Genomic DNA, 27,827 nt, shown 5'->3' with positions numbered 1-27,827 from the left:
GGCTATCTTGCAGGTTATGAGCATAATGAAGTCACTCTGTAGACGGCTGGCAGACTTTCATACCACTTCTATTGCTTAGCCAAGATAAGGGCCCACACTTAAACAAAACACACATTAAAAAAGCATCACAGTCGAGACTGAGTTAAGATGTACCAGTACAATCTTTTCAGGCACTCACTTTTTCAAAACAAACAACAAACACCCCCAAAAACCACGCCAAAATACAGGTGTTGAAGGCATCTAAAATTTAGTTACAGCAGCTGCAACTGCCACTTTTCTCAGCTTCCATCTTTCAGATTAATGAAGAACATCCTACAGAGCCACCCTTTGAGATTTAAGGGTAGCCAGCTTTGACTGCATAAAGCCATCAATAATGCATTAGAGGGCAGAAGGCAAATAATGTGCTGAGGTATGGAAAGGTTCTTTACTGTCCAGAAGTCTACCTGTTCCAAATGAAAAATTTCCTAAGCAGGAAGTTTGATATCACCACCTCTCACCACATTTTAATATGTAAGAAAGACAAGTATTTATGGAAGGTACTGTAGGTTTAGGGAGGAAAAAACCATTATTTTACTTTCTATGTACACAAATGACTGATCTGCTATTAGGTAGTATTGTCAGTGGTTGTAGCTAGATGTGTTTGCCAGAATAGTACCTGTTTCAATCCATTCACTTTTCCATAAAAGCCAAATTTCCAAATGAGTGTAAATATTTATATTTGAAACCATAGTAACATGGTAATTTTTCTTCAAAAGATCAGAAAACCCCCAAACTCTGTAACAAGATTTTTCCAACATGAAACCCCACATCAGGTATAGTAAATTACCTAAATGCCACCTGCTCACACTACATGCCAACAGAAGCAGCTCAGGCAGTAGGTGGGACCCTTGGAGTTGGCAATACCCCCTTTTTTCTTTTTTTTTTACAAAGAAATCATAGAAGCCATCTCAAAGATATCAGTTTCATTCTGACAGATTGGTCCATTAAGGTACTCTTGGTAGAAAAGGTGGAACTTTAAAGCATTGCTTCAAATGACACGTATTTAAACAAAAGCAGATTGAACATTTCTGTGCAAATTTAGTTCTTCCAACCATCAGTTCAAAAACATTTTCAACAGAATGTTTAAGTTAACAAATCATGTTAGTTTAGAATTAACAGGTAAGTACAGCATTTTAAAACTAGTCATCTAAATAGCATGTTGAGGGCAGTATACTACATTGAGAACTTTTAAACTGTTATGAGTCAGACATTTTATATAGATTTAACACCTACCAAAGTAAATTCTGTAACAAAGTGATTTTGCATTATGCATATAACACTGATCCTTAGGCAAACAGAGACACATTAAACCAACAAATCTGAGGACTGTGAGGAATGTTATGGCTGGTAGGAGTCTGCTACAAAATCCTTAAGGATGCATTGCTATGTTGCTGTACATCTTAATTCAGGACACAGGTGAACAGCTTTAGCAGGAAACCTTTATACCAGCCACTTTAAAGCAAGCAGACATTTCAAAGTTTTTTGGTTGCCAGAAGTTTAATCTTGCTTCACTTCACCCTTTAATTGCCTTTTCATGCGTGAATATGGGCTGATTGTGTCATCCATCACGAAGTCATACAGTACTTTTATCCAAGAGTTATACTGGGGCAGGTTGTCATAGTATTCAGCTGCTATTTTCTTCACCTGAAGGAGAGATACGAGGTTTATTTACTGGTTATATAAGCATCAGCTGTGACAACTTTACAACCCTTAGTGTGTAACCTAGTGATGTGTAACAGCACAGGAAGTGTAATTCCAGAAGTTATATCCTACAGGAAAGGCTACTCGTGCCACAAAGTGAACACTCCTTGAAGGAAAATGCAGTTCCCAAGTTATGAAGTAAATCTCCTGTGAAGTTCTTGGAGCTGGCCAGAACAAATTCTGCTAACTCTCCGAAGTCCCTTCACCATGCTACCTACCTACAGGATGATGGAGCTCACCAAGCAAGTGCTTTGTTAGCTATTGAAAGTGTGACTCAGGTCAGTGCTGACTCCTAGATACACAAGTAACAGTAAAAAGGATGCTTTTAAGTTCTAGGAAGAGCTGTTTAACACAGCTATTTTTACATCTAGTTTCAAATCTCAGTACTCAGAAGAAAAGAGGCATTTTATTTCTGAAAAAGATTTTGTTTCTGAAGACAGACTTCAAAGAATGAATATAAACTACTTCCAAAGACTGTTCTCAGTTATACATGTTAACTAGACCACTGTTTAGACTGGGAGCAGCAGGTTCAGCTAGGTGCCTGTACTGCTATTTAGGGTCAACCACTTAAAGGCTTAAAAACATGAACAGAACAAAAAGGATTTTTCACAAAAGTCCACTGCTTTAGTCCAAAGAATAATCTCAATCTGTATAAGCAACAAACAAACCTGGTTTGAAGGCAAAGCTTGTTTTGACCCATCATCACACCTAGTGCACTTAGGCAATGTACTTTTACTCAACAGTAATAACTCTCAGCTCAGCAGTGCTGAGGAATCAAGTGTTCAGTACTTAGCACACAGCACAGCAGAGTCCAATCCAATCAAATTAGCTGCACTGTTCCAGAAGAAGGGTTTGTTTTCTTATCAGAGCTGTGGATTACAAATCCTGCAGCAGAAGTGGGTATCTACCCCTAGAATTAAGTACTTGGAAAAATTCATGCCCTACTTAAAGTACCTGTCCAAGGAGTGAAATGCTGGTTCACAGCACAGACCCAAGCATCAAAGGTGAGTTAAAGTAACTTTTGCAGCATTTGAAAGATTTAAATCTATGAATAAAAGCAATCATCCATCTTTAAAAACAAAGGTAAAAAAAAGAAACACACAAAGCCTCAACAAACCAATTGCATGATCTACCTGTCCTGCTAGAAGTGCTGGCATAGTTATTTCAGCTGCAGTTTCACCACTGACAACAGAAATACCAATCAAGTTTAGACTTCACCAGAGGGATAATCTTACAAGGTCGCATTATTGCCAAATGCAATAACAAAGCTGAAGACCAACACCACAGCTGCTGTCAAATTGCAAATTTAGTGTCTGATGAAAAACTGAAGATTCAGGTTTAACCCTGAAGTTTGTGTTCCCATGCTTCAATTTGGAAACATGGATACAGTGAGAAAGTAGCTCTGCCTGTAAGAAGCAAAGGTTGAAGTGAGAAGAAATGTCACCTCTGCTACTCATGCAGGCATGACAGGTCTAAGTCCTGGCTTAGAACTCTTAACTCTGCCTGTCCCATACTGCCAATGTGCAGCGGATACTTAATTTGGGTTCAAAGGATAGAGGAAACTGAAGTGCTTCGGACTAGAGAAGTTATTAAACATTTGTCAACAGCTCAACAAACATTAACAGTACCTCAAACCCTCTTTTCCCCCACTAGAGGATGTCCCTGATAGAAGAGACTGAAGGATAAGCACACATTACAATACTGTCCTTAACATTTCAGTGAGAGAGATAACAGATCTCCAGAGTTATCTGCAACCCCTTAACTAGTTTTTTGCATACTTACAAACAAGAATTCAGAAGACAGGTTGAAATTACAGAAAGCTAAAGTTAGTGCAAAACATAAGACATGCATTCCCTCCTCTCTACTTGTACGGAGGAGGACTGAGTAGCAACAAACTAGAAGCTTGTTCAGGATACCACTAAAATGCTGAATAATTACCTCCTTTATTACTCAACTTATATTGTGGGTTTTTTTTTTTTTGTTTTTAATCTCCCAACTTCCATTCTTCTGTCAGTGTTCTACCTTATTTTCATGTTGAAGTAGGCCTTAATTTAAGAAAAAGTAATAACCTTAGAAGTTAACTTACCAGTGGAAGGCTCTTGCCAGGAATATTGGGGAAGTCATGATGTTCATTGTGATAGCCAACATTAAAAGTAAGCAAATTAAGTGGACCATAGTAGGAATAGGTCTCATGTCCTTTTAAAAACATGTAATGTTCAGCTATAAAGTGTCCTGAAATTGGGTGCAACCCAAGACCAAGTACTGAACCAGCAAGCATGTAAAAAATGGATTTGACTCCCCATAAATAATATATTGCCACATCAAAGACAAGCTGAGCCAATAAATTGATTACTTCAAGTCGAGTAATTGGTTTAGGATTTATGCAGAGAGGTCTAATGGCATAGAAAAAAGGCTGAAGAACAATCCATATGAACTTCCTAAAACGGGTGCAGAAGAACCAGCCTTCAAAGTTGGTAGGAATATCCACATCGATGCCGTCACCGCCTAAGTAACGATGATGATCCATGTGGTATCTCTTGAAGGATATGGAGTAGGGGAGACCAAGAGGGAGGTTGGCAAATATTCCAAACCATCGATTCCACATGGCTTTGCTGTTGCCAAAGGCACTGTTGTGGGAGATCTCATGAATAGCCAGAGTCATGGAGTGGCTAATACAGCTTCCAAAAACATAAGCCCAGAAGACCACCCATTTCCAATCCAAGTCTTTAACCAGATAGAATGCAGTCAACTGCGCCAAAACCATCAGCACAACCACCCAGATCAGGTTGTAGTCTGGCTTCATCAATGCTTTTATTTCTGGATGCTTAGCTAGATGGAAAAAATTAAATTAAAAAGGAGTTATTTCAAAGCTCTCCTCATAGCCAACTATCCCAATTACGTGACAGTTTTTCTTCCCTTTGTCCCAGTTAGGAGCTGCCAGCAACGGTAATGAAAGCGCTTGACCTTTCCACTTGTGATATTTACTGCTCTAATGAATCATTTGGAATCAAGTAATTTTAGCACTTTTAGGTTGCTCAGCAACTAAACACGTACATGGCAAGCACCAGTACCACATCCAGCCTCCTCAGGAAGGAAATGGCTCTGAGCCGACAACCCACCCGTAATTCAGAACGGCTCATGACGGCTCAGCCCCGATTTTAGCGCCGCACTCGACGCCGCTATCCGCCACCCCCGGCCGCGGGTGCCGCGGTCACCTCTGCTCACAGCGGCCCCAGACACCGCCTTATCGCCCTTCCGCTGGCAGGGCGCGGGCGGGCAGCGGCCCGGGCCGCCGGGGAACCCGGGCTCCTGTTCCGCCGCTCGGGATGGCAGCTCGGCCCGCCGCCGCCCCACGCCTCGGGCTCGGCCCCCGCGGGCGGCCGCCCCCCCTTCCCCCGCTCCTTCCCTTCCCCTCCCCCGCCAGCGCCGCCAAGGCGGCGGCTCCCGCCTCCACGTATGCGGGCCCGACCCGACTCCGGCCGCCCCGGCGGGAGGCTCTGGGGGGCCCCCGCCGCCCCCCGGCAAGGACGGCCATCTTGCGGGGTGTCCGTGCGCCTCCCGCCCGCTCCGCCACGCAGCTGGCAAAAAAAACCGGCGGCGCCGCGGCTCCTCACCTAGGATCTCCTTGCGGCGGTCGGCGTGGGGCTGGTCCGTGTAGACCCACTCGAAATCCTCTCTAGCCACAGTATTCCCCATGGCGGCAGCGCGAAACGCCCTCCCCGACAGCCCGCCCGCTACGCGGAGCCCCCGGTACCGCACTTTATAGCGCGGCGGAGGCGGCTCGGGGCCACGCCCCCGCCCCGCCCCCGCCGCCCATTGGCCGCTGCCCATTGGCTGCCGCCGGCTGCCGGGCGCGCTCCCGCGGCGGCGGCGCCCCCTGGCGGCGGACCCTGAGGGGCTCGCGGAGCGGAGCGGGAAGGAGGCGCCCTCAGAGCGGGGCCCGCGGGGCCGCCCGCAGCAGCCGCGATCCGCCGCCCTAAAGCCGCGCTCCCCTGGGCTGCTCCCGGCCTGACCCCCTGCTTACAGATACCCTGCCTAAAGGTATTGAACTGCAAATGCCTGCACCAAAGTCTCCGTTTCCTTCCCTTTTTGTAGTAAGAACTTCTTTGACAAACTCCTCTGGGAGAACTAACCTCCATTTAATCTGTCACTACACGTATGTGTCATAAAACACTGACTGTGTGCTGGCAGTTCAGCGAAAAAGATTACCCTACGTAGAAGTTGATCTACTACTTCCTTGGAATTTCCGTTGTCTACTCATAATAATCTGAATCAGTAGATCAAAAATCCACTCAAATTAATCTAAATCAGCAGTAATGATAAAACCAATGGAGGCTATTATCACAAAGTAAATTATACCTTATCTCTTCATGGAGTATTGGTATCTCAAGGTTTATGATTCATCACTTAAAATTTATTACTAATAATGAGTACAAAAGCCTTACGCCTGCAAGCTGCTGGAAGTCCCATGTGCAACAGGGCTATTGGAGGGGAAATTCAATCCCTTCTTGGAAATGTTTGCAATGTAAAGTGGTGGACAAAGCACAGGATCCATAAAACATAACACTTTTGTGAACAGTTTGGTTTGCATGCATTTTAGTTAGTGCATGTTTAGGGTGGGATTTAGAAATGAAAAATGCAGCAAGGAGGTGAGACATGTAAAAGGCTGTGCTCAGCCTTTCCCTCCTTAGTCACAGAATCTGAATTGTGCAGAGTGAAGACGGGTGCAGCACAAGAGGCAACGCAGATGTCTAGATTTAATCGAGGCACTGTGACCTTGCCAGGTTTACTTTTTGGTCAGTGACCGTTTCACAATAAACCTGGAAGCTTTGGGGTTGCCAGTGCAGCAGCTGACTGCAGAATTGTCAGGGTCATAAGCGTTTCACTCAGCTGCACTCCAAACACCGCATGTAACATTTCTGACAGTGTTCCCTTCTGGTTGGAGTTCAAATATTAGCACTGCTATCCATCATTGTGCTAAAGACCTCATTCATGGGAAGGATCCTGCCAAAAGAAGGAGTGTGGCAGCTGGTGACAGGAGCACTGGAGAAGTGACAGCACATTAGTTCAGTACACAGAGGCAGGTTTACAGCACTTCTAGCATACATCAGTTTGTAAAAGGTCGAGAACTTCAGCAGGGCAATTAAACAGAAGATACCAGGTTTATAAACTAAACATTCCAGAGCAGTTAAACAAGGTTTAAACAACTAAAAAAAAAAAAAAAATAGATAGGAAAGTTTTGAACAATTTAATTACCCAAGTGTACTGGAGAACAAAGCGTCCTTTGTATTTAATCACTGCCTTTAATCAGTCTGGTTTAAGCAGTCTGTGTAACAAATCCAGATTTATTAGGTCTTCAGCACACCAACAGTTTTTCTATCTGACGTTTTCCATTCCAGAGACAGTGAGATCCAGTACCTACTGTGTCTTCACCTGGGGCAAAGCTTGGACAAAAATACTGGAATGTTCAATTACATGTACAAACCAAAGCCAGGAGTGCACCCTTAGAACATGGAAGGTGAGATCCAGGAAAGAGAACTGTAGGAGTGGAGAGCTCATGGAAAAGGTACAGTGGCTGGGCCATGTACAGTGCAAAGTAGCACAGAAATCCAACTGGAGTCAAACAGAGTAGTCCACAACTAACAGACATGTTGCTGTAAAATAGTCCTAACTGAATTTATTTATTCATGAAGTAACAATCTATCACTGTAATTTGCTAGTTATCCTTTCAAAACCATCAGGAACACCAAGGAATCAGGGACTCCTGTGCTGAGACACCTTCCACTATATCCTACATCATCCTATTTTCAAGAGGATCTTAATGTTGAAAATTCCTGTGGCAATCCTAGTGCTCCCCACAATTCACTGTTAGAAGATCTGAGTAAGAGCAACTGAGTTTCTGTTCAATTCTGTCTTACCTTTTACATTAAGAAGTTACATGCAAGCATCCTCTGTAGCATTAATACATTTGGTAATTAACGTGCAATGCTGAGTATCAGGAACTGATAAAGTTCCATTTGCTTCCATCTGTTCTTTAATCTGTGACATTTATCTTGTTAAGCAGGTAGTCTTTCTTCCTTCAGCACTTCTACCTGTTACACCCGTTAGCCCAGGTTTGGCGGGTCCTTACATACACAGAGGCTGTTCAATTTGGGAAGCAAGACCTTGTTGCAAACAGCTTTTCCCCTCAAAAATGTACCACTATGGTATCTTCTGATCTCATTTTCACCATGGTCACTAGGTACACAAATTTGTAAAAAAAAAATCCTCAACCTTACTATGAAACCAAAAGCAGTTCCTAAGCAAGTGCTATTTTTAGAAAAGCAGTAAAGCTACTTCAGTAGTTTCAAGTTATTTTAAGAAACTAAATGTAAGACACTTAAAATTGCTCTCCTTGTCAGTTCTGATCTTTCTTTCAGTTTCAGCCCTTGACACAAGTACTAAAACTGAGGAGTGGCTGCAAATTAATCAATTTTTCATGGAATTTTGCAACTTACATGTCAGTCTCACTGGTTTAAGGCTCTCCCTTGAACAGATGATACAATCACTAATCACTTCCAACACTACTTCAAGGCTGATACACCAACTCACATAAATGTGCACAGGCACTGAGAGTGAAAAGAGATTTAGTTTTACTTCAGGTGATTCATCAGCTTGTTCATATATTGCAAATTAATCCTTTTTATTTAACAAGGGACAATATGGGGTCAGAAATTAATGTTCCAGCTATTTTGTCCAGTTACTTCATTCTGTTTTTCCCACATGTATATTTTTCTGGTGTACATTCCAGCCAACAGCCATCAGACCCTTCCCTCTCTAGGACGTGAAATAGAAGACACTGCTGTATCTTCATCATGGAATTTCTCAGAGCTGCCTTGTAACCATCCCCCCTACCCCTTAAGTTTCGTGGGCCTCATTCCATTTCACTATCAGCACACGGAGGAGCAGGATGCACCTGCAATCCTGGAGCATGTGATACTTCCTTGAGCTGAAGGTTCCAAGTTGGAACCGTTCCCAGAGAACATTTCCCATAACAACTGGCTGTTGTTTTCCAACTCAGTTTATGGACAGCCAGAGATTCCCCAGCACATCCAGAAATGCTACTGTGGGGATGCTACTGGGATGGTGGGAAAGGGAAATTGTCTGCATATTCTAGAAATTAATAAAGAAACTAAAGTGAAAAATATTCAAAATGTATGAATAAACCTTTTCAGTAAATGCAATTCACAAGTTTATACTTGTTTGGAAGTATTTAACCACAAGTAGCTGGTAATTACTCTATTACAGGAATATTTTATCAGAAAAAAGCGTTCAATTAATTTGTATCACACAGTAATTCTGGCTATCATGCTGACCCTTTGACATAAAATTGTTTTTTAGAAGTTAAGGTATATGCTAGTACTTTTAAGCTGAATAGCAGGTACCTGTCTCCAAGATAGACTTACCCGTAAAAACATTGTGAGCTGCAGAAAACCAGTACAAGCAAATCCTCCTTCAACAGTTTAATTCTGCTCTCAGACAGCTTTTTATCATTTCCTTGATGCTTAAGAAAAATGCCTTTTTCTTTGGAAAAGACTCAAATTACTCAAGAAGTCTATTTTAAAGCTTAATGTCTGTAAATATTAGGTATTTGCAATATTATTTCTGGTATGAGCTACCATGTTTTAGAAGTAAAAACTGTAGCTGAAGTTTCAGGAAAAATGTCAGTTTTCCATGATTATATAAGATCTGATCACACAACTTCTGATTTGTTTGGTGCTTTAAATACAGCCACTAGGTTATGCTGACAGCCATACAAAATGAGCTTGCACTTGAACCCACAGCAGTAATATCAAGAAAGCTACAAATGCAGCATTTGCATTTTCAGTGCCATACCAAGTTGAAATCAGAACCACCTAAAGACAAAGCAGCAGCAGCTGGTTAAAAAAAGAAAACATAAGTCAAATTATAAAGCTACATAGTTTAGTACAATAAAACAAAACCAAGGACAATGGTATTTGTATAAGATTCCAAAAATATACAGATGGCAGGGGGGAATAATCACTGTACACAACTCTGAGGTGGTTAAAGTGACCAGAGAGACTGAACAGTGCAAGACATGCTTTTCCAGTTACAAGCTCAAAACAGAAGTGCAAAAGAAATTAAAGCTCTGTCTGAAGTGGTATACCTTTTAGGATAAGGAAAGCTTAGAATATTGTCATCAGTGTTACAGAGAAATTTCCACCCCAACCCCAACACAGACACACAAAATAGTTTAAGTTCTTCCATAATACAGCATTTCACGCAAATGATGTCCCCAGAGCTCGGTGACTCCAGGGACAATTTGTAGGTGTTCGGTGTTGGCCTATGAACCAAGTGATGCACAGGCAGCCTCTCCATTCTCCAGCTTTGGCTAACAATAAATCCCTTCCAGGCAGGGCGAGTAGCAGCCACACAGCCCGGGCTCAAACGCTTCTGCCGCTCACCTTCCCAGACCACCTCGCTGCGAGGAAGCCGCTGTGCTGAAAGCAGAGACTGAGTTATGGCTGAGGAACAAAGGAATTGCTTGACAGGTCTCTGTGCTCTCTCCCAGAGTTTGGAACAGTTTCAGGCAAGTGCTTTTGGCAGGCTGACTAAGCTGTACATGCATCTATCCATGCAAATGTAGAATATGGCTCCCAAGACCTAGAACCAGGGTGTGTGCATGTGAAGACTGAATAGAAGGCCCTTCCATGGAAGTTTACAAAAATATATAGCCGATACTGTAGCTTAAGAAGTCAGTTTTACTCATTACAGAGAACCCCAAAAAGTATTAACTACTTTTCAGACATTCCAGACAAGGTCACTTGTAACAAAAAAGGTCAAGTTCTCAAAAACAAGGTTTTAAAAGCGGATCTTTCCTTCAAGTGAACAGGACATCTGTTTTTACTCTTAACCATTTAGTCAGTTAAGACAATTTATTTAAGATTTTATGTGAACATATGCATAAACACAAATAAGTTTACTTTAAACACATCTGCACGGAAAAAAAGGTTAACCCTTCAAAACATAACAGAGCAGGTGTGGTTAGTACGTAGCTATTGCAAATCTTAAAGATTCTGTGCATTAGGCCCACCCATATAGAAAGCAGGGGAAAAGTCAATGAAAGAAAATTACTGTTCAAGTCTAAGTGGTGTTTTGAAGAGCCAGCAGCCTACGTGACACCATGAAGCTGGTCACAGTATCCAAACAAGCAGGCCTGCTTAGGCTACTAGAGCAGTGTATCCTCCTGAAGGTGCCATTTCCTTCCCAGTTATTTTCTGTTCCGAAGGCGTTTAGATTTCCTAGGACAGTCTGTGGAATCCACCGCCTTCCTCCGTTTCCGGGGAGATTGTTCATTTGAGCCGGAACCTGAAGAATTCCCTACTGTGCTCTCCATCACCTCTCGCAGCTTGCGCTCCAGCTCGGCCAGGCGGGCATTCTGTTCCCCAATGATTTGGGTTTGCTCAAGCAGTTTCTGGTCTTGATCCTGGAGCTGCTTCTGCTGCTCCTGCACTTTGACGCGCAGCTCTGAGATCTCCCGCTTTAGCGCCGTCAGGCCCGTGCCGTTGGCTTTCACCTGCTGCTGCAGCTTGGTGACTTCCTGCCTGGAAGGGCTCTGCTTGGAGAACAGCTGCATTGTTGTCAGTGCTGCAGAAGGTCCTGGAACTTCAGAGAGAACTGTGATTAATACCCTGAGACTTACGGGTAGAAACGGTGTCCCAGTGTTCATATTTTGCTTATCTCTACTCCCCAGACGTGAACCCAAATACCCACTGCAAGTTACATGAACAGGTAAACAGATTTACAGTCACTGAAGTGTCTAACAAGAACATGTGGTAATCTCAGAGCACAACCAGTTTAATTTAAAATACTTACAGCTTTTCAGTAGTCTGGAAAAAATTCATAATTCATTTCCTGTATATAAGCCCCCCCCCCCCCCTTTTTGCTGTATTATAAACTGTGTAGAACTATTACTGCATTGTCATCTAGACTTCGTGTCAGAGATGTTAAGACAAAACCCCACAAAACAACTATAAATTACTTAATATGGAATAATTTAGACTGAATAAATATCTTTCATTAGACCAGAAAAATTCTGCTGTCTTAGTTGCAGATAGCTGAAGTTCTAAAAATTCGTAGTTTGGAACTTAACAAGGTATTTCAGTATAACTTACATTTTAGAAGAAAGGAATTTATTTTCCATGCTTCTTTAGAATCACTCTTCCTAAGCACTAAAACCATACTGGAATCTGAGCTTGGAACTGTTGATTCTAATAAAGTTCCTGCAAATCAAGGAGACTAACAGCTACTGTATAATTTCTTTCACTTTTTCTGCCATATAAGATATCTATCACTTTTGCTGTCATTATACTTTTCTAGCAATGCTGTGTAAGTAAGGTGCAACTTTAAGCGCTCTACAGACAGAAGAGTCTGGAACAGTCATCTTCCTTTTCCTCCTTTTTTTCCATTAGGATGCCAGAACAGCTACCATTATGTGACACTAAGGGGTTGCTATTGGAGAGGTTACATCCTTCCCTTAACAAGAGAGAAGCATTTTATGCACAAAGCCTTGGCCTTGAGAAGTTGATTGACATCAGCTCTGTCAAGTTTGGGCAATACTTCCTCAGCTGAGAGTATATATTAACACATATAATTAAAAAAAAAATTAAAATCTCATATATAATTTTAAAAAAGGTATTTAATTAAAAAAAAAAGAAAGTGTAACTAACAGGATATAATGACAAGGTGGCACGCACACAGCTAAAAGGATGGACAAGACATACAAGAAACAAAAGCATCTGCAGTTAGGCCTATTGTTTTTGCTTAAGATGTATTTTTTTCCCCCAATTTTTACTAAGGTATCCTTCTAGAGAGTTAAATTTCACAGTTCCTAAAGTGTGAACATTTCCTGTATAGGGAAAACTCTACAATGTTACCAATCTTCTGCCTTTTACCATTAGGATAACTTCGGCCATGAGGCTACTACTTTAGAGTTTGGTTCACAAAAGTTCTGGAAAGTCTGACAGAGTATAGGAAGGACCAGTTTAATGGCTTATTTATAGACTGTTATTTCAATTGCCTTTTCACTATTACCTCTAACTATTTTGCTTGTTAGTGCATAAAACAGTACCCGCAGTAAAGTAAAATAAGCCCATTCTAGCCCTCTATGTAGCACTACCACTTAGGCAAATTCATTTGCACCTTGTCCTAAAAATGAAAGGCATCCAGTTGTCATCTCATGTGCCAAATTTCAACCAAATGCAGTGATAATGTTCACTGGTGGTACAAAAGCATTTTTTTAACAAATACACACTATGCATAATTCTAACATACATTCAAGTGACTGTTCTTTTGGTAGTACAAAGGCTCCTTAAATTTCAAAGCAAATAAATTTCAGTTAGCATTCTTAAGAAACAAGTATCAATATTTATGTAATAAAGCTCCCATTTAAGGGAGGGAGTTTTGAAAACATACAATGCTGTGTTTTTTGTAAAGAAAAACTAAATAAAACTTAACTATATGTTGGAATTAATACCTGGGGCAGTTCCTATTAGACGTCCCGATACATCTGACCCAGGCATCTTTCTTTTCAGTATTGGAACAATCTTCTCATCAAAATATTCCATAGCCATGGAGGAAATGTCTCTTAGTTCTTGAAGAACTTCATGAGCTCTCTGAGGAGCTCTTGTAGAGTTTACATATCTTAGCACTCGATAAATTTCATCTATTACCTAAAACATTTAAGAACAATTAGGATTTTCTGATAAAGGCAAGATTATTTCAGTTTGTTCTAGGAATTCTGGGTTTTTTACCACATAACAGTTGCATACTACTTCATGTTTTAGTTCCAGATTAGCTTTTTGAAGTGCTGTTCATGATATATCAGAGAAGTTATTAATTTTATCTATCACAACAGCTGTCTTCAAAGTCATGAAATAACACTCATTGGGTGAAATCTGAAGTACAGCCATAGTTGGCTTGCAAGTTACATAATCTGTACTCAGGAGAGCATGATCATTTCCTTCAGGAGAACCTGAAGCAAGAAGCCACAAAGCAGAGCAGTCACTACCCCTGCCAGTTATGAAACAGAATTCAAGTAGCAAGAATTAGCATTATGTCAGTCTGAAGAGCTGTAAATATTTCCTTGAGTCCACTTCCACACACACAAAATATTGCAAATTCAGATTAAGCCCAAAATATATTCATTTACAAAACATCAATCCACTTTTGAAAGAGAACAAAATTCTCTTGACAGGTTTGGGAAACGAAGCCCTTTGGTTAGGAGAGATACAGAGAGATGAAGGGTGTCTCACTAATTGATGAATTAAAGTCTGAGGCAGGTCAAGATAGGAGTGCTGGTCTCTTAACCAAAGCTACACAGGTATTTTGCAGAAGATTAAGAATGTTTGAAGAGTTTCCTGAACAACCATGCGTAATAAGGACCTTGTAATAAAGTTGCACTTTCTGTTCTGATAAAGGAAGCTTAGCTAAAAAGTCCCAAAAGCTAGACAAGACCTAATTTTCTCATCAAGCAACAAACAACAAGATTTCTATAATTTCATCCATGTTATGTCCTGTTAGCAACAACATCCTCAATATAAAACCTTGCAGCAGTGCTCTGCTATCACAGAGAATGCTGAACCTCAAATCAAGATTTGCATATTGTAACACCACTTCCTGGCAGTTCTGTGGTGAAATTTCCTGAGGGAAGCAAAGCAGGTGGGAGGGAAACCACAGACTGTAAGTGAACATTAAGCCTTGAATCTGATTGACCAAAATATCAATTAATGGGTGAACTGGTAATTGTGCTGAGAGAGCAGCAGTGCTAGCAAACTCACACACTAACTAAGTAATTAAAAAAAAACAATCCACCACAAACATTTTAGCAGTTGTATCAAAATAAAATCAAGGTCCTTACAAGTTGGTGCCCACAGTGAAAAGCAAACTCACCTGCCCAACTCCTGCATGCCCCTGGTCTAGGGTGAGTACTGCCTTTCCCTCTACTCTTCAAAACAGTAGGGCAACATTTTTTTAAGTATCCCATTTACCATGTAAGTATCAGGACTTAAGTTCATTTGACTTTGTTATATTATTTTTTAAAAAATACATGGTATATAAAAAGATAATGTAAAGTCAAATATAATTTGAAATTAATAAAATATCAAATCAGCAGGAGTGTACAGAAATAGTTACTTCTACAAGATAAAAATACATTCCATGCCCACAGCTTATCCTACCACTGCATGCATAAATGCCTGCATGCTTCCCCAGAACCCAAGAGATAACTTTTCCTTTCATCCCACTGCAGTTCAGTTCTACGCCCACAAAAATGTAACACCAACATATCCAAACCTTACATGGAAAGATCAATGAATAGAGCATTAGGATAATGTTCACTGATCTCATTTAATCGCTGAGCTGTACCAGTCTTCCTCTGAGCACAATTTTGTCAATTCCCCTGTGCACTGGTGATTTCACAGCTTATAAAACATCAGTATCTCCAATGTACATCTTGCCTGCATAATTTATATTTAATGCTGGGCTGGTATTCTAAAACGCCAGAACTGTTCAGTAATGTTCCCATTTAACACACTTTACATTTAAAACTAATTCCACCTACTGTATAAAAATATACCATTCACTGCAATACTGAACAGTATTTTGACATACTAAATACTTAATTCAATTAACCTGAAGTACTCAAGCCCTTAAGAAAGTTGCCTAAAATCTTGATTGACTGACTGCTTAGTGTTATGTGTAGTCTAAATTACTACATCTTCAGATGGCCTGATCACATTTTTTCTAAAAGGTTGTAGAGGATGAGTATACCACAAATCAAACATAAGATTCAAGAGAGAATCTAAGGGCAAATAGAAATCAATTTGAAAACAATTAATATTTAAATACAGACTGCTTTACTCACTACAGACTGCCTGGTAAAACAAAGTATTAGCTTGTAGGTTTGTGTGCAAGTACATATATATATATATATATACACATACATACATACACATGTGTATATATGTGTGTGTGTACATATATATATATATACATACACATATGTGTATATATGTATATATATATATATATATATACACAACATCAATTTTCCCCAGCTATGCCAGGCTAAGTTACAGTCCTATTTTTTAAACACAGATACATATTCACATAATATAGTCTACATTTTACCTTGCCAGGTATGAAGCAACAGAGATTGGAATCCACATACTTCATGAAAGTCATATTTAAGAGAGAGAGTCTCGTTTCCACAGCAGCGAGGATGTCTGCATGGCGAGCTAATGAATGATTTCTCCTTTCTGACTCCCGTCTGGAAAACAGACCACAAGGTGACACTGATTTAACAACGAGTCAAAAAATCAAACTGTAACATTTGTCAAGTTAATTTCACCCTTAAAACCCTGTAACCACTAACATTTGTCTTCATGGAAATAAAAGATACTGACTGAGACCCAGCTCGTAACAGCATCCTACACTTTCTTAGAAAAATTTGTTCTCTAAATAATTACTATACCTTATGCGCTCCATAAACTTTGTATGTAATTTAGGACTATTTAAGAACAAGGCTGCAGTACTTGCATCAGACACTGAGTCAAAGAGAGTATTTTTATCCCACTCATATGGTCAGTACTTCAATGCAATTGAAATAATAAACGTAATATAGTAGTAATGAAGTTTATGTAGTAAAGAACTACTATGAAGTTAGGTTGAGATAGAAATGTTTTCTGACAAAGGATCTCTATGCTAAGTAGCATTTAGTTTCTTCACTCTGACTGGGAAATCTGATAGGACACAGCAGCAGCTGCACTTACTCACTGGAAAGAGGAAGAAAGACATTGCTTTACTGAGAAACCAGTTCCCAGTAACGCTCACATCAAATCCCTCTTCCTTGTTCCCGTTTAATCCTTGCCCTTTTTCTTAAAGCAAAGTCTTTGATAAATCGTCAGTAAAGGCAGTTGGTCTTGAAAAGGAATGGAATTTATTCATTCCCAGGAATCCTCGCTTGATTTGCCAGAAGAGCTGAGTAATACAGAACCCAGACTTCTCTGTTTGAAATACCAGACACACTTTTCACACCATTATTCTGTAACTAAATCTAAGGTTCAAGATGCTTTTAGAAGAAAAAAAAAAAGAAAAAAAAAGAAAAGAAATAGAGGTGAATGTGACTCAAATTTTCAAGATATATGAGAGGAATTATCCAGAAAGGAATTCCTTTTCAATAATCTGCTTAAATGAATCTAACACAATTAAATTTAATTCCAGTTTAAACTGGTACGTACCTTGGAAGTTGAGCTTTAACTTGCTTTTGACACAAGTTGTGGTATCTTTCCACTTTCAGAAATCCCTGATTTAACATTCTCTGGCAAACCAAGTCCATTCGCTTACAAACCTGTATTTAAGTAAAAAGAAATCTTAAGGCTCAGTTAAGGCCACAAGTCACTTTTACTATTATCTTATCCCTACTTGCCATGTAGCAAAAGATTCCCTTACTACTTTTTTCTCAATTTCAAAAAGCAAAAACTGCAGTTAAAATTAAGGCATTCCCATCTCCACCAAAGATCATGATACTCCAAAGAAGAGCAGGTATGTTTCACGCAGTTCACAAATAAATCTATTGATTTTGCCTAGCAAGAGACAGTATTTCCTCTGATTTTAATGGAAGTTGCAAATGCCTATGCCTGGCTTCTAGCATGGTCTCCAAAGTGATTCTGGTAGATGAAATCAGTATTTTTTAGTCTCAAAACCAGAAACCTTTAAGGACAAGAAATTATGGTGGTTTTCTTCCAGTGTTTAATGCTTATGTTTTTGAAGTCAAACACAAATTTAAAATCACATGGAAAACTGCACATGGAACAAGATTCTCCTTTTTGTATAAGGAAGTCTTTTCTCCTCTGCTGAAAGGATTGATTTATTTGCTGTTGGACACCAAGAGTCTCAGGGTTTTTTTGCCCCACAGATTTAGGAAGAAGGGACACGAAGAGCTGCAGAAGATATTATAAACTGCTGAAGTTAAACCTTCACAAAGTTACCAGTTACAGGAGAAAGACGACTCATACACAAGTTTAAAGCAATTGCTGTTCAGTTCTGAAGATGAAAGAGTTTAGTGATCCAACTGTTCTTTGTAATTGTTTTGGTTTTGTTGGGTTTTTTTGGGTACTAAATTCCACAGCTCCCACTGTGACCCCATTTGCCAATAAATACACTCGGGTTTTTGGTTTTTTTGTTTTGTTTTTTTTTTTTAAATGAACACTCCTTTCCTCCATACACTCCTCATTTCATAACTTTAAAGTCTATGTAAGTTTATACCTTGAGGAAGAAGATTCTCACCTCTCCCAGAAACACCTGCAATTACTTTGTGTCATGCCTTCTGTATAAACAGAAAGAACTTCTGCTTTGTGTCACAGCTGGTTGAAGTTCTGTGAGAGCTGACCACTTTCAGACATATCTGTACGGACAGGCCATTAAGCAGTGATTGTGGATCTGTCTGTGCTGCTTGGTATTGGATCTTTCTGGTTAACAAAGAAGGATCAGACAGGCAAACTGCAGAAGGAGACTCTCAGCATACCCTGCCCCACATTCAGTGATCCAGTCAGATCATCTCCTGTATAACAGGAAAAATGCTGGCCCTTCCTACAGGAAGGAAGGAAGGAATGGTTCTTTCCTCCCTGAGCTCGTAGCTCCAGAGGCGCACGGATTTAAATCGTTTTTGAGTTCAAGGCTTTGCCGCTTTCTCGCAGCTCTAATGGTTCCGGACCCCTGAAGCAGGAACTGGTACCTGCACAGGGCTGTGTCAGCTCTGCAGTCACCGGGCACAAGAGGAAAACACCTCCGGCCACGCTCAGCTCCGCGCTCCGAGGCGGCAGGGAGGGTTTTAGGGCCGTGCACAGTGACATCTGCCGGCAGAGCTGCAGCCCACGGCACGAACCGCGCCGGGGCTCTTAATCTTCCTCCTTTGCTTACCCTTCACAGCATGGAGAATTATTTGCTCCAATTTCTCGACGTTACCCATCTTTAGCCAATAATCAGTCTAGAACCCAAACACTGGTACCACCAGAAATCAAAAGTGTTTGCTTGCGACTTACTTTATCAATCATCTCATGATTCCCAGCTGATTCGCTATGTAAACCATATAGCACCTGGACTTGCAGGAACAACATACCTCTTCTAGACTGCACAGTCAGTCATACACAAAGTGGCATCATTACACTTTTAGGTGTCCATAGTAGTCCAAGCCACTTTGATATTAACTATTTATCAGATCGTAAGTTGAATTTCCTTACCATTGTATTTGCAATTTTGGTGAATATTTTCTTATTTTAGTCACAGAGCTGAAAGAGGCTGTGTTTCCTCAAAGGTCAAGTCCAACCAGAGCCTGTGTTTAAGTTTCAGGGTTAGAAAGGTATTCCAATTCCATGTAAAAAGCAGAAAGAGGCTGCTTCTTCATGTGCTTTTATGTGATAACAGCTTTCTACAATCCTTTAAAGTAATTTTCCACTTCATTTGTATACTGACACATTCTACTAACTTCCGTTTCCTCAAAGCATGTCTTATTTCTTCCAAGGTTCACTACCAGACAACCAATTCCAAAACAAATACAAAATATCCTAGAGTACTTAAATTCAGGATGTTATTTTTCTTAGATGGCACACTGACACTATGTTTCATAAAAAGCCTTTTTCAGGGTAAAGAAAGTGGCAAAATGCTTATAACTTCATCGAGAAACTTTAAAATAGAAATGCCTGTAAATACAGGCTGACTGAAACTGGAAATACTAAAGCCATGCTGTCTAAAGGCTATCAGTCCTTACTTGTGCTGTGCAGAAAATAAACACAAGTTTGCTGCAGAATCTAAGTAATTCTGATGTGTGTCAGAACCCAAGATAACCTTCTCAGTGTTTATGGAAGGAGGTTGTGGATTGTGTGATTTTAATCATGCTTGTTGAAGTAATTGTTTGCATGGAAGTGCCTTTCCAAGCTCAGACATGTGACTGAAAAAGAAACCGGAATCTAAGAATTTCATTATTATCCCACTGAGGTAAAACTTACAAAGCTTCTGCAAGTCACTAAAAATATCCCAGTAAAAGGAGCCTTCAAAAGCTGGAAGATAGTGAACTTCCCTGTCAGCATGCACAGTAGGCTTGTCCAGAGAATTACAGTTTCAGGCAGTGGGATCTTTGGGGTTTTCTGTGTTTCTCTCATGAGGATCATCAGAGGAAGTAGATGAAGTAAATACTCAAAAGAGCTGAAAGCAAAATGCTGCTGCTTTTCCTCTCATTCTCTTTGTCTGAACAAAAGTTTGAGGGCTCATGATTTTCCTCATTTCAGACATGACTGGTCCCTGAATACCTATTGTTTAGTCTCTGTTCCTTGGATCTACTTCACTGCTTAACCACTAGGTACTTCATTTATGCTTTCACATGCAGTAACCCCAGGAAGAGCACAAAGCATTATGCTCAGGAAAGCAAGTACTTTTTGCACAATGAGGGGCCCATGGTCTTGCCTTGCCTGATGGCAATCATCACAAGCAGGAAATGTTCTTTACCTCATCCTTTGGTGACAGAAAAAGACTTCTGGATCTTATGCCGGAGATTATGCTCCTCATTATGCTCTACATAAACAATGCACATTCCTATCTCCATTTCAATCTGAAAACATTCTGGTATTCTATATCCTCCCACCCAGCCAGCTCCTCTGTTATCCTGCATACACTGTAGATCCAAACCCAGAGATTATTTTTGTTTGTTTGTTTGTTTAATGGATTACTGAGCTAAAGTGATCCAAAATAAAAAGCTCATTAGGACATCCATTCCTTCCATGCTGGGATCCAGAGAATGCATCAAAATGATTGGTTTAGAGAATCCACTTCTTTTTGAATAAACATGTATGATCAAACTTTATTTAGGTCCATTGATGTCCTGGATTTTCCTGCCCTCCTCAAGATGCTTTATCCCATGGAATCCCACATTCTAAGGGGTAATGAGGCTGCTTTTGGGCATGCTTCTAATAAGCAAGAGACCTGAGAAATTTAATACCTGTAATTCAATTAATGTGCTCCTGCAACATATCTTTAGCACAATATAATAAATATAATAAAATATAATACATAAGATACACTCTTCCATCTTTGATAAGCAGCTCAAGTCAGTTCTCACAGAAAACAAAAATTTACTGTTTGTGCAAAGCAGCTCTGAGAGCAGGAATACACAGGTCTTTCCAAAGGCTACTCACCACCTTTAAAAATCCCAAGGTAATGAAACTTCATTATGAATTTATGCCTGAGCATTGCTATTTTTAAAGGCTACCTTAATTCTCTGAGAACAGTACCTGGAGCTATGAAGAACATTCAGTATCTGCCTCTCAGTGAACTGCCGAAAGAACACCTTCAGCTCTGAACAGCAACCTGAAAGACCCAGCTGATCAAGCTTATGGGCTTAAACCAGAAAGGCTTTGATTCTTTACGTTACTGCTGGTTAACAAAAGGCTACTTTCTTCTCAGAAGAATGCTCATAATGCCCTCTGATGTGCTTAAGGAAACAGTTAGGAAATTGATGGAGATTAATTTTCTTGGCTGTCACTGACGCAAAAATTCAAAATAGGGACAGACCAACTGAATAGTTTCCTTCATTTTATGCCCAGTATTGTTCTATGTATGTTTCAAAGTTGGAATTCAGTCTGATTTTGCATATTTCTGGAAGTTGTGAAAGGGGCAGTCCTCCAGAAAAAGGAACTTGGAGGTGCTATACAAGAGAGCATAAAAGTGTCACATTTACTTCCTAAGTACCAGTGAGAGTTAAACAGCTGGTTTAGTCCTGACATCATCACCTTTCATACTCTCACCTTCACTGCCAACACAGCATTGCTTAAAAACACTTAGTGCTGGAGGAAGAAGAAGCCTTCTGTTGACTTGTGAGAGCTCCCACAGGCACTACCATTCACAAGATACAACGGGAAAGGTGCAGGCAGCACAGGCTGTGCCCGGCATTGCAATTCTGAGCCTGAAATGTGGCATAGCCAAACACCATGTGAGGTACTTCCCTTCCCTGTGGTCAATCTGGAAGTACCACCCATGATCTTGGGGATATCCTGTACAGGGGCAGGAGCTGGGCTTTTGTGATCCTTGTGGCTTCCTTCTAACTCAGGCTATTTTGTGGTTCTCAAATTACCACATCTTTTTTACAGATCCACTACCTACTCTCACAGAAGAAGCTGAAGTCTTCAGGGTACTGACAGCACACTCTAGAAATATTTAGGAATTGGTGTGCTTGGAGCAGTATAAATGAGAACAGATTTTTTGCTTGAAGAGCTTTTGGTTTAAAGTTACAGTCAGGATGCAACACTTCAGGTTGCTGATGCAGGACACAGGCAGTCCAATTTCCTGCAGAAATATGCTTGTAATATTATCCAGTTTAGACTAATCGAGTTCTTAAAATAGGAACGGTACAGTGCATGCACATTTACTAAGAGTTACATAAGCTGTGCATTAATTCGCTCACTATTATTCCATTTACAACCTCGTAAGAGATTCAGTAAGACAGCAGCTTATCATAATATGACATGGTTTACATCAGGCTCCTTATGCAGTCAGTTAAATATTGATATACATTGATCTCCCCTTGCTGACAGCTGTGGGGTTTTTTTGCATTATCAAGTTCAGAGGTGCAGATACTATACGTTATTAATTACAAATCCACTAAGACTGGGAGAAGCAGGCTGTCTTTTTTTTTTTTTTTTTTTTCTTTTTTTTTTCACATCTTCTTTTTTGACCCACATTTCTAGATAGAGGAGGATTCTTGGAGCAGCAGGCTCACCACCTCCTACACTTGTAGGCTTAAGCCCTATAAGTAAAAATAAACAAACATATGAGACACAATAGACTACCCACCCCAACCAGTCACTAAGAGAAATAAGCCTCCAGCAGCCCGGTGCTTTCTCACAGACCGTGAAAGGAATGGAAGAAGTAAGAGTCGATAAAAAGACCTTTAGAAATGCGTGTATGGAAGCGCACACAGCGAGCGGAGAGGGGATAAAGCCCCTTGACACCCCCACCCCACCTCATCCAGCCCCTTCCCCGGCGAGCGCAGCAGGCCGGCGGGGGGCGCCGGGGCCGCCGCCAGCCCCGCACCTGCCCCGGGCCAGGCGGGCAGAGCCCGGCGGGCTGAGCCTGGCCCCGGCCGCAGCGAGGCCCCCGCCCCGCCGCCTCCCCTCCGCGGCCCCTACCAAGCGCAGCTGGCTTGTCTCATCGTAGGACAGGAAGCTGAGGATGCTCTCGATAGCCACGATGGGCAGCCCCATGAGCGTATTGCTCTGAGGTGGCGGCTCCATGGGCGCCAGCGTCTCGGCGGCCTCCGGCAGCGGGGCCGGGGAGAGCCGCGCCGAGCCCGGGGCGCCGCCTTCGCCCTCCGACACGAGCCGCTCCTCCGGCGCCGCCATCTTGGAGCCCGTCCTTCCTCCGCGGGGGAACGGCACCGCCTCTCTGTGACGCCTCTTCCGCAGCCGTCACGGGCGGGCCCGCCCCGACGTTCCCGTGGGGAACGGGGGGTATGGAACTGTGGGCGCTGTTGCCAGGGCCGAGAGTTCGGGCCGCCGTCGCTGCCCGGGGAGACGTTCGCGGGCGGGTGCCAGAGGGACGGTGTCCGACTCTTGTCGGTGGTACCCATAGACGGGATGAGGGGCAAGGGCCGTAGACTAAAACATGAGAACGAACTCAGGTTCGCCAACCTGAGGGAGAATTTTTGACCTGAGGGTGGCACAGTACTGGAACTGAGAGGTTGTGGGGTCTCCCTCTCGAGAGACATTCACACACGTTCCTGTCACCTGCTCCAGGTGACCCTGCCTTGGTGATCTCCAGAGGTCCCTTCCAACCCTGACGATTCTGTGATTCCCATGCAGGATTCCCACTGTCTCCGTGAGGAATTTCCCCAATGCCCAACCTGAACTTTCCCCCAGGCGGCTTCAGATCATCCCCTCGTGTGCTACGGCTGGAGGCCGGAGAGGAGGGATGAGTGCCTCTCTCTCCATGCCTCTCTGAGGAAACTCTGTGGGAAGGACTTCCCAAAACTCCATGGGTGCTGCTGTGCAGGAGTCCGGCAGTGCTAGCTCTGCACAGGCACAGTGACCTACCGGGAGAATGTGTTTGGACTGCAGTGAGGCAGCTACAGGGTGGAAAACACCCCTGTAGCTCCTAAGTGAGATGCAACTACATTCTTATTACGAAGTAATCCAGCCCGCTGTGTTTTACCTATAGACGGGCGGGCACCCTTCTGTGTTTGGTGTCCAGCTGCCCCTGCTGGCAGGGGGAGCCGCAGCAGCCAGGGGGGCTGCAGGTCCTCTGCCAGCCTTTGGGATCAGAGCCAGCTGGCAAAACCCTCGGCAGCCCGAAAACCACTGCCTGGAACCAGCCATAACTGAGCAGGCGGAACACCCAGAATAAAGCAAACTCTGCTCCTTTATTTGCCCTTTATCCTGTATATTAAGGAGGTTTCTGGATCAGATTGCTGGGACAACAAAGGGATGGAACCAAGAGCTGTTTCTAGAACATTCCCTCGTGCTTCTGAGAACAGACACACCTCAGTTTCACAAGTATTGTAGCCTGACAGAAGTTGGCACAGCCTTAGAAAAGTATGGTGCCAGTCTCCTCAGTGCCTTCAGCTGCTGCTGCTTTGTTTCACATCAGCAGCGTTGGGTGTCTGTGCTTGACTGGTGCTGCTGAAGATTGACTTGCCAGAGGAAATCACTAAATAAATGCTAAGACTGGTGGTAGCAAAGTGTGTGGGGAAAAGACATTAAATATTTGGGGAGAATGAGACCACTTCTTTCAGAACCTGCACCAAGGTAGCTTAAATATTACAGGACTAAAGAATTAGCTGCCTGCAGCACCTCTGTACATTTTTTTTTCAGCCATGCTTCCTCTCTTTGAAGTTTTATCTTAACCCATTTCTTTCACTCTCCTCTCCTCAGAAACTCATCTGCAAACTCTTTCTTAAAAAAAAAAAAAAAGGCATCTGAAAAATAATTAACTTGGGAGCAGGGCAAATGCAAGGGTAAGCCTTTATGTGTGTCATCCTAATGGCACTCCAAAAATGTGTGTTGAAATTAATATTTCCTTTTTGGGAGCAGAACACTGTGTGCCTTGTATGAATCTGGAAGTGTTTTGCTCCCTCCCCTCAACTCATCGATGATACTGTCTCACAACAAGGGTTTTATTCTTGTGCATGGTTTTCAGACCTAATCTCCTTTCACATGCACCGTCATCAGTTTAAAACATGCTCAGGAGAATTCTTTATGAACTTATGACTTGGCACGTGAAGTTTGGGCTGGCAGTATGTTGATGCTTTAAAAGGAAGTGGGGTTTTTCATCCTACCTAAGCATATAAGATTTCACATTGTTTCAATAAAGCTTTTTTTTTTGGTCATGTCATTTAAACGAATTCATTTTTTAGATACAGCTCTATGTTTAATAAATATAAGCTGCATGTTTATCATATCACCAAACAGGATAAATACAATGAACAATATATATTTTATGCTAACTATATACATAGCTTAACAGTTAATAAATCTATTTTAGTAAGTAGGGTAATTCTGCTGCCTTCCAAGTTCTGACTCATGTCCTTCCCCAGTGTATCTGGTGTCATTTTTCTGAGCATGCATCACTTTGCATTAATTTGGAAAAACACAGTTCTCACGCACTTTCACAAAACCCCCATTACAGACTCTCCAGTGGATGAACTTTTCAGTTATTTTGGGATACTGTGAAGCCAGAAAACTTGATAATACTTTCTGAAAGGGATGAAATAAAGTTCTGTAGAATTAATTTGCATGTTACATGTCATGTATAACCTTAAATCTTAGAATCTTGAAATAGCCATAGTTTTGATTTTACCATGTTAGAATTATAAGTATGGTTGGACTGATTTTTTTTTTTAACTTCTCAATGACTCACAAGAAGGTGTTAGGCAAAATGAATTTTTTCACTTCTTTCATACAAAGATCCTCATAATATTTTTATTTATGTTTGGGGGAATGAAATTTGGATGTCTCTGTACTCTGGACTACATGTTGTATACCACTGATTGGAGTGTGGTGTGTTAGGGTAAACAAGGACTGTGAAATTTTGCTGAAATTATGTGGAATATTTTGCTTGGGCTTTGTATGGAAGCAAGCAGCACCAAGAACTGTGATGAAGAGGAAGGAGCCTGGTTCAAACAGAAATCAAGTTGCATCTATGAAATCTGAGAAAGGAGAAGAAATTAAAGAAAGGGTAGAAAGAGAGTGAGAAGCAGGAGCTAAAAAGCAGACATCTGGGAAGATGGGGGTGGGGGGAAAATTTTAGCAGCAGGGGTTAGAGGTGAAGGAAAGTGTGTAAGTAGGTCAGGAACTGTCATGTTGATGTAGAATATTGGAGCAAAGAGGAGTAACATGCTCAGAAACTGAGGGTAAGAGCAGAAGTTGGGTGGGAGGAGAACAGATTTATTTTATTAAGTTTGTGTAATCAATAGAAAAATAGAAAAGGCTTTCCCACATGATATGTTTTCTTCCTGGGGGCAGCAGAAGATTGCTCACTTCATGGATATTAGGGATTTTTAAAAGAGATGCTAAATTTGAAAGAAGTCCAGTCTATTCACACAGCTGTATTTTCATTCAGGCTGCTGGATACTAAGGCAGAGTAAACTCTTTCTTGCTTAAAGGTCTTTTTGTGACAGGCATTCAAAAATGGAAAAAAGTCATATTTAGATTTCCTTTGAGAGTGTTGTTAATAAACACAGACAGCAGTGTAAATTTGAACACATTAATCTTTTGCAACTGAAACTTTTAATCCTTTAACAGGTAAATGAATAAATATTGTGGTATGGAGTCAGCTTCAGATATGAATGTAATCCCAGTTTAATTAAATCAATATAAATATTTAACTGGATCTTTTTCAGTTTCATCAGTTTTGGACCCAGTAGTGCTACATGTTGCATAAAAAACTGGTCGAGAAACTGACTCTAAAATCTACATCCACCCCTTAATTTACTTGTAATACTGTGTATTAGGTATCTGATAGTAATCATATGTCGATGTCGAGAGGCAGAAGAATATGATGCTCCATGGGAGATGTGAGGTAGAAGCAAAAGGAAAACAAGTAGAAGACAGAAGGATAGAAAATACAGCCTCTGTAGATTTTTCTGAACTGAAAGTGTAAGGACCAGACATCTTGGGTGGTTAATGTAGGCCAGGTGTGTTGCACAGTCAAGCTTTCATCAAATATGTTGTTCTGTTTTGAATTTCAAGGAAGTAGTTCAAGTGTTTCCAAATCCATAAGGAAGATTTGGGTTTGTAGATACATACGATATTAATTCTATACTACTACTAATTAATTACAAATCAGGTAAACTGATGTACTTGGGGAGTAAAAATAAGAAGGGTTCAGACAAATACCCTTTCTATTTCCTTGTAGTCAAAATACCTCCCCCGAGAGAGGGCTGCAGAGTCAAGTACTGAGAGCATGTTGCTTTGGTTGGGTCACACCTCACACAGTTGTATTCAAAAGTAACCTTGGTGAACAAGCCTACATAAAAAAATATAAGAGGCTTTCATTACATAACATGACTTTTGCTAATTCTCTGTATTATTCTCTTGTAGGATGTTTGCAAACCCTAGGACATAGAATTAGTTTTCACCGTGAGGAAGGGCTTGGTTTTGATGTAAGTTCCAAGGAATTCCTTTAATTTCAGTATACTACCACATATTTGCACTATGATAAAGATAATTCAGGTTAAAACAGCAATAATGTCTGTGTCTCATCACTTCAGCTTGGAGAAATATCACAGACACAACAAACTGCACCCATACTTTTGATGTCCCCATGTCTGCCAGGGTTATCTCAAGCAGAGTTTGATATGCTGAGGCACAGGACTACAGCTCTGTGTGAGAGGGTGCGAAGAAAATAGATAAATGAAACATGAGAAGAGGTTTTCAAAGACATGGTCTGCTCAGTCCTGCAGTCACTTTACAAAAAAGAAATTGTTGGGGGCCTGTTCTTGAAATAATTTTGTATTTTCTGAAATCCTTCTGGTTTCATTCTCT

The 27,827-nt window shown here is 41.2% G+C and overlaps 2 protein-coding genes across 2 annotated transcripts; both read right to left on the bottom strand.

The window, feature by feature from the left end:
• Positions 1–691: 691 nt before the first annotated feature.
• On the bottom strand, positions 692–5,526 carry DEGS1 (delta 4-desaturase, sphingolipid 1). Its single transcript, XM_058835193.1, has 3 exons — positions 5,355–5,526; positions 3,827–4,569; positions 692–1,683 (listed from the first exon to the last, which is right to left on the bottom strand). The coding sequence occupies exons 1-3, from the start codon at positions 5,434–5,436 to the stop codon at positions 1,537–1,539; spliced, it is 972 nt and encodes a 323-aa protein (XP_058691176.1). The 5' UTR covers positions 5,437–5,526; the 3' UTR covers positions 692–1,536.
• A 1,529-nt stretch (positions 5,527–7,055) lies between these two features.
• On the bottom strand, positions 7,056–23,215 carry FBXO28 (F-box protein 28). Its single transcript, XM_058835780.1, has 5 exons — positions 22,977–23,215; positions 17,040–17,149; positions 15,931–16,069; positions 13,277–13,472; positions 7,056–11,406 (listed from the first exon to the last, which is right to left on the bottom strand). Exons 1-5 carry the CDS (start codon positions 23,187–23,189, stop codon positions 11,012–11,014), a joined length of 1,053 nt encoding a protein of 350 aa, XP_058691763.1. The 5' UTR covers positions 23,190–23,215; the 3' UTR covers positions 7,056–11,011.
• Positions 23,216–27,827: the final 4,612 nt, after the last annotated feature.

Source organism: Poecile atricapillus, chromosome 3, assembly GCF_030490865.1.
Source record: "Poecile atricapillus isolate bPoeAtr1 chromosome 3, bPoeAtr1.hap1, whole genome shotgun sequence".
NCBI classification, from domain to species: Eukaryota; Metazoa; Chordata; class Aves; order Passeriformes; family Paridae; genus Poecile; species Poecile atricapillus.
Note: the sequence above shows the minus strand (reverse complement) of the source record. Positions and strands in the feature narration are given on the sequence as shown.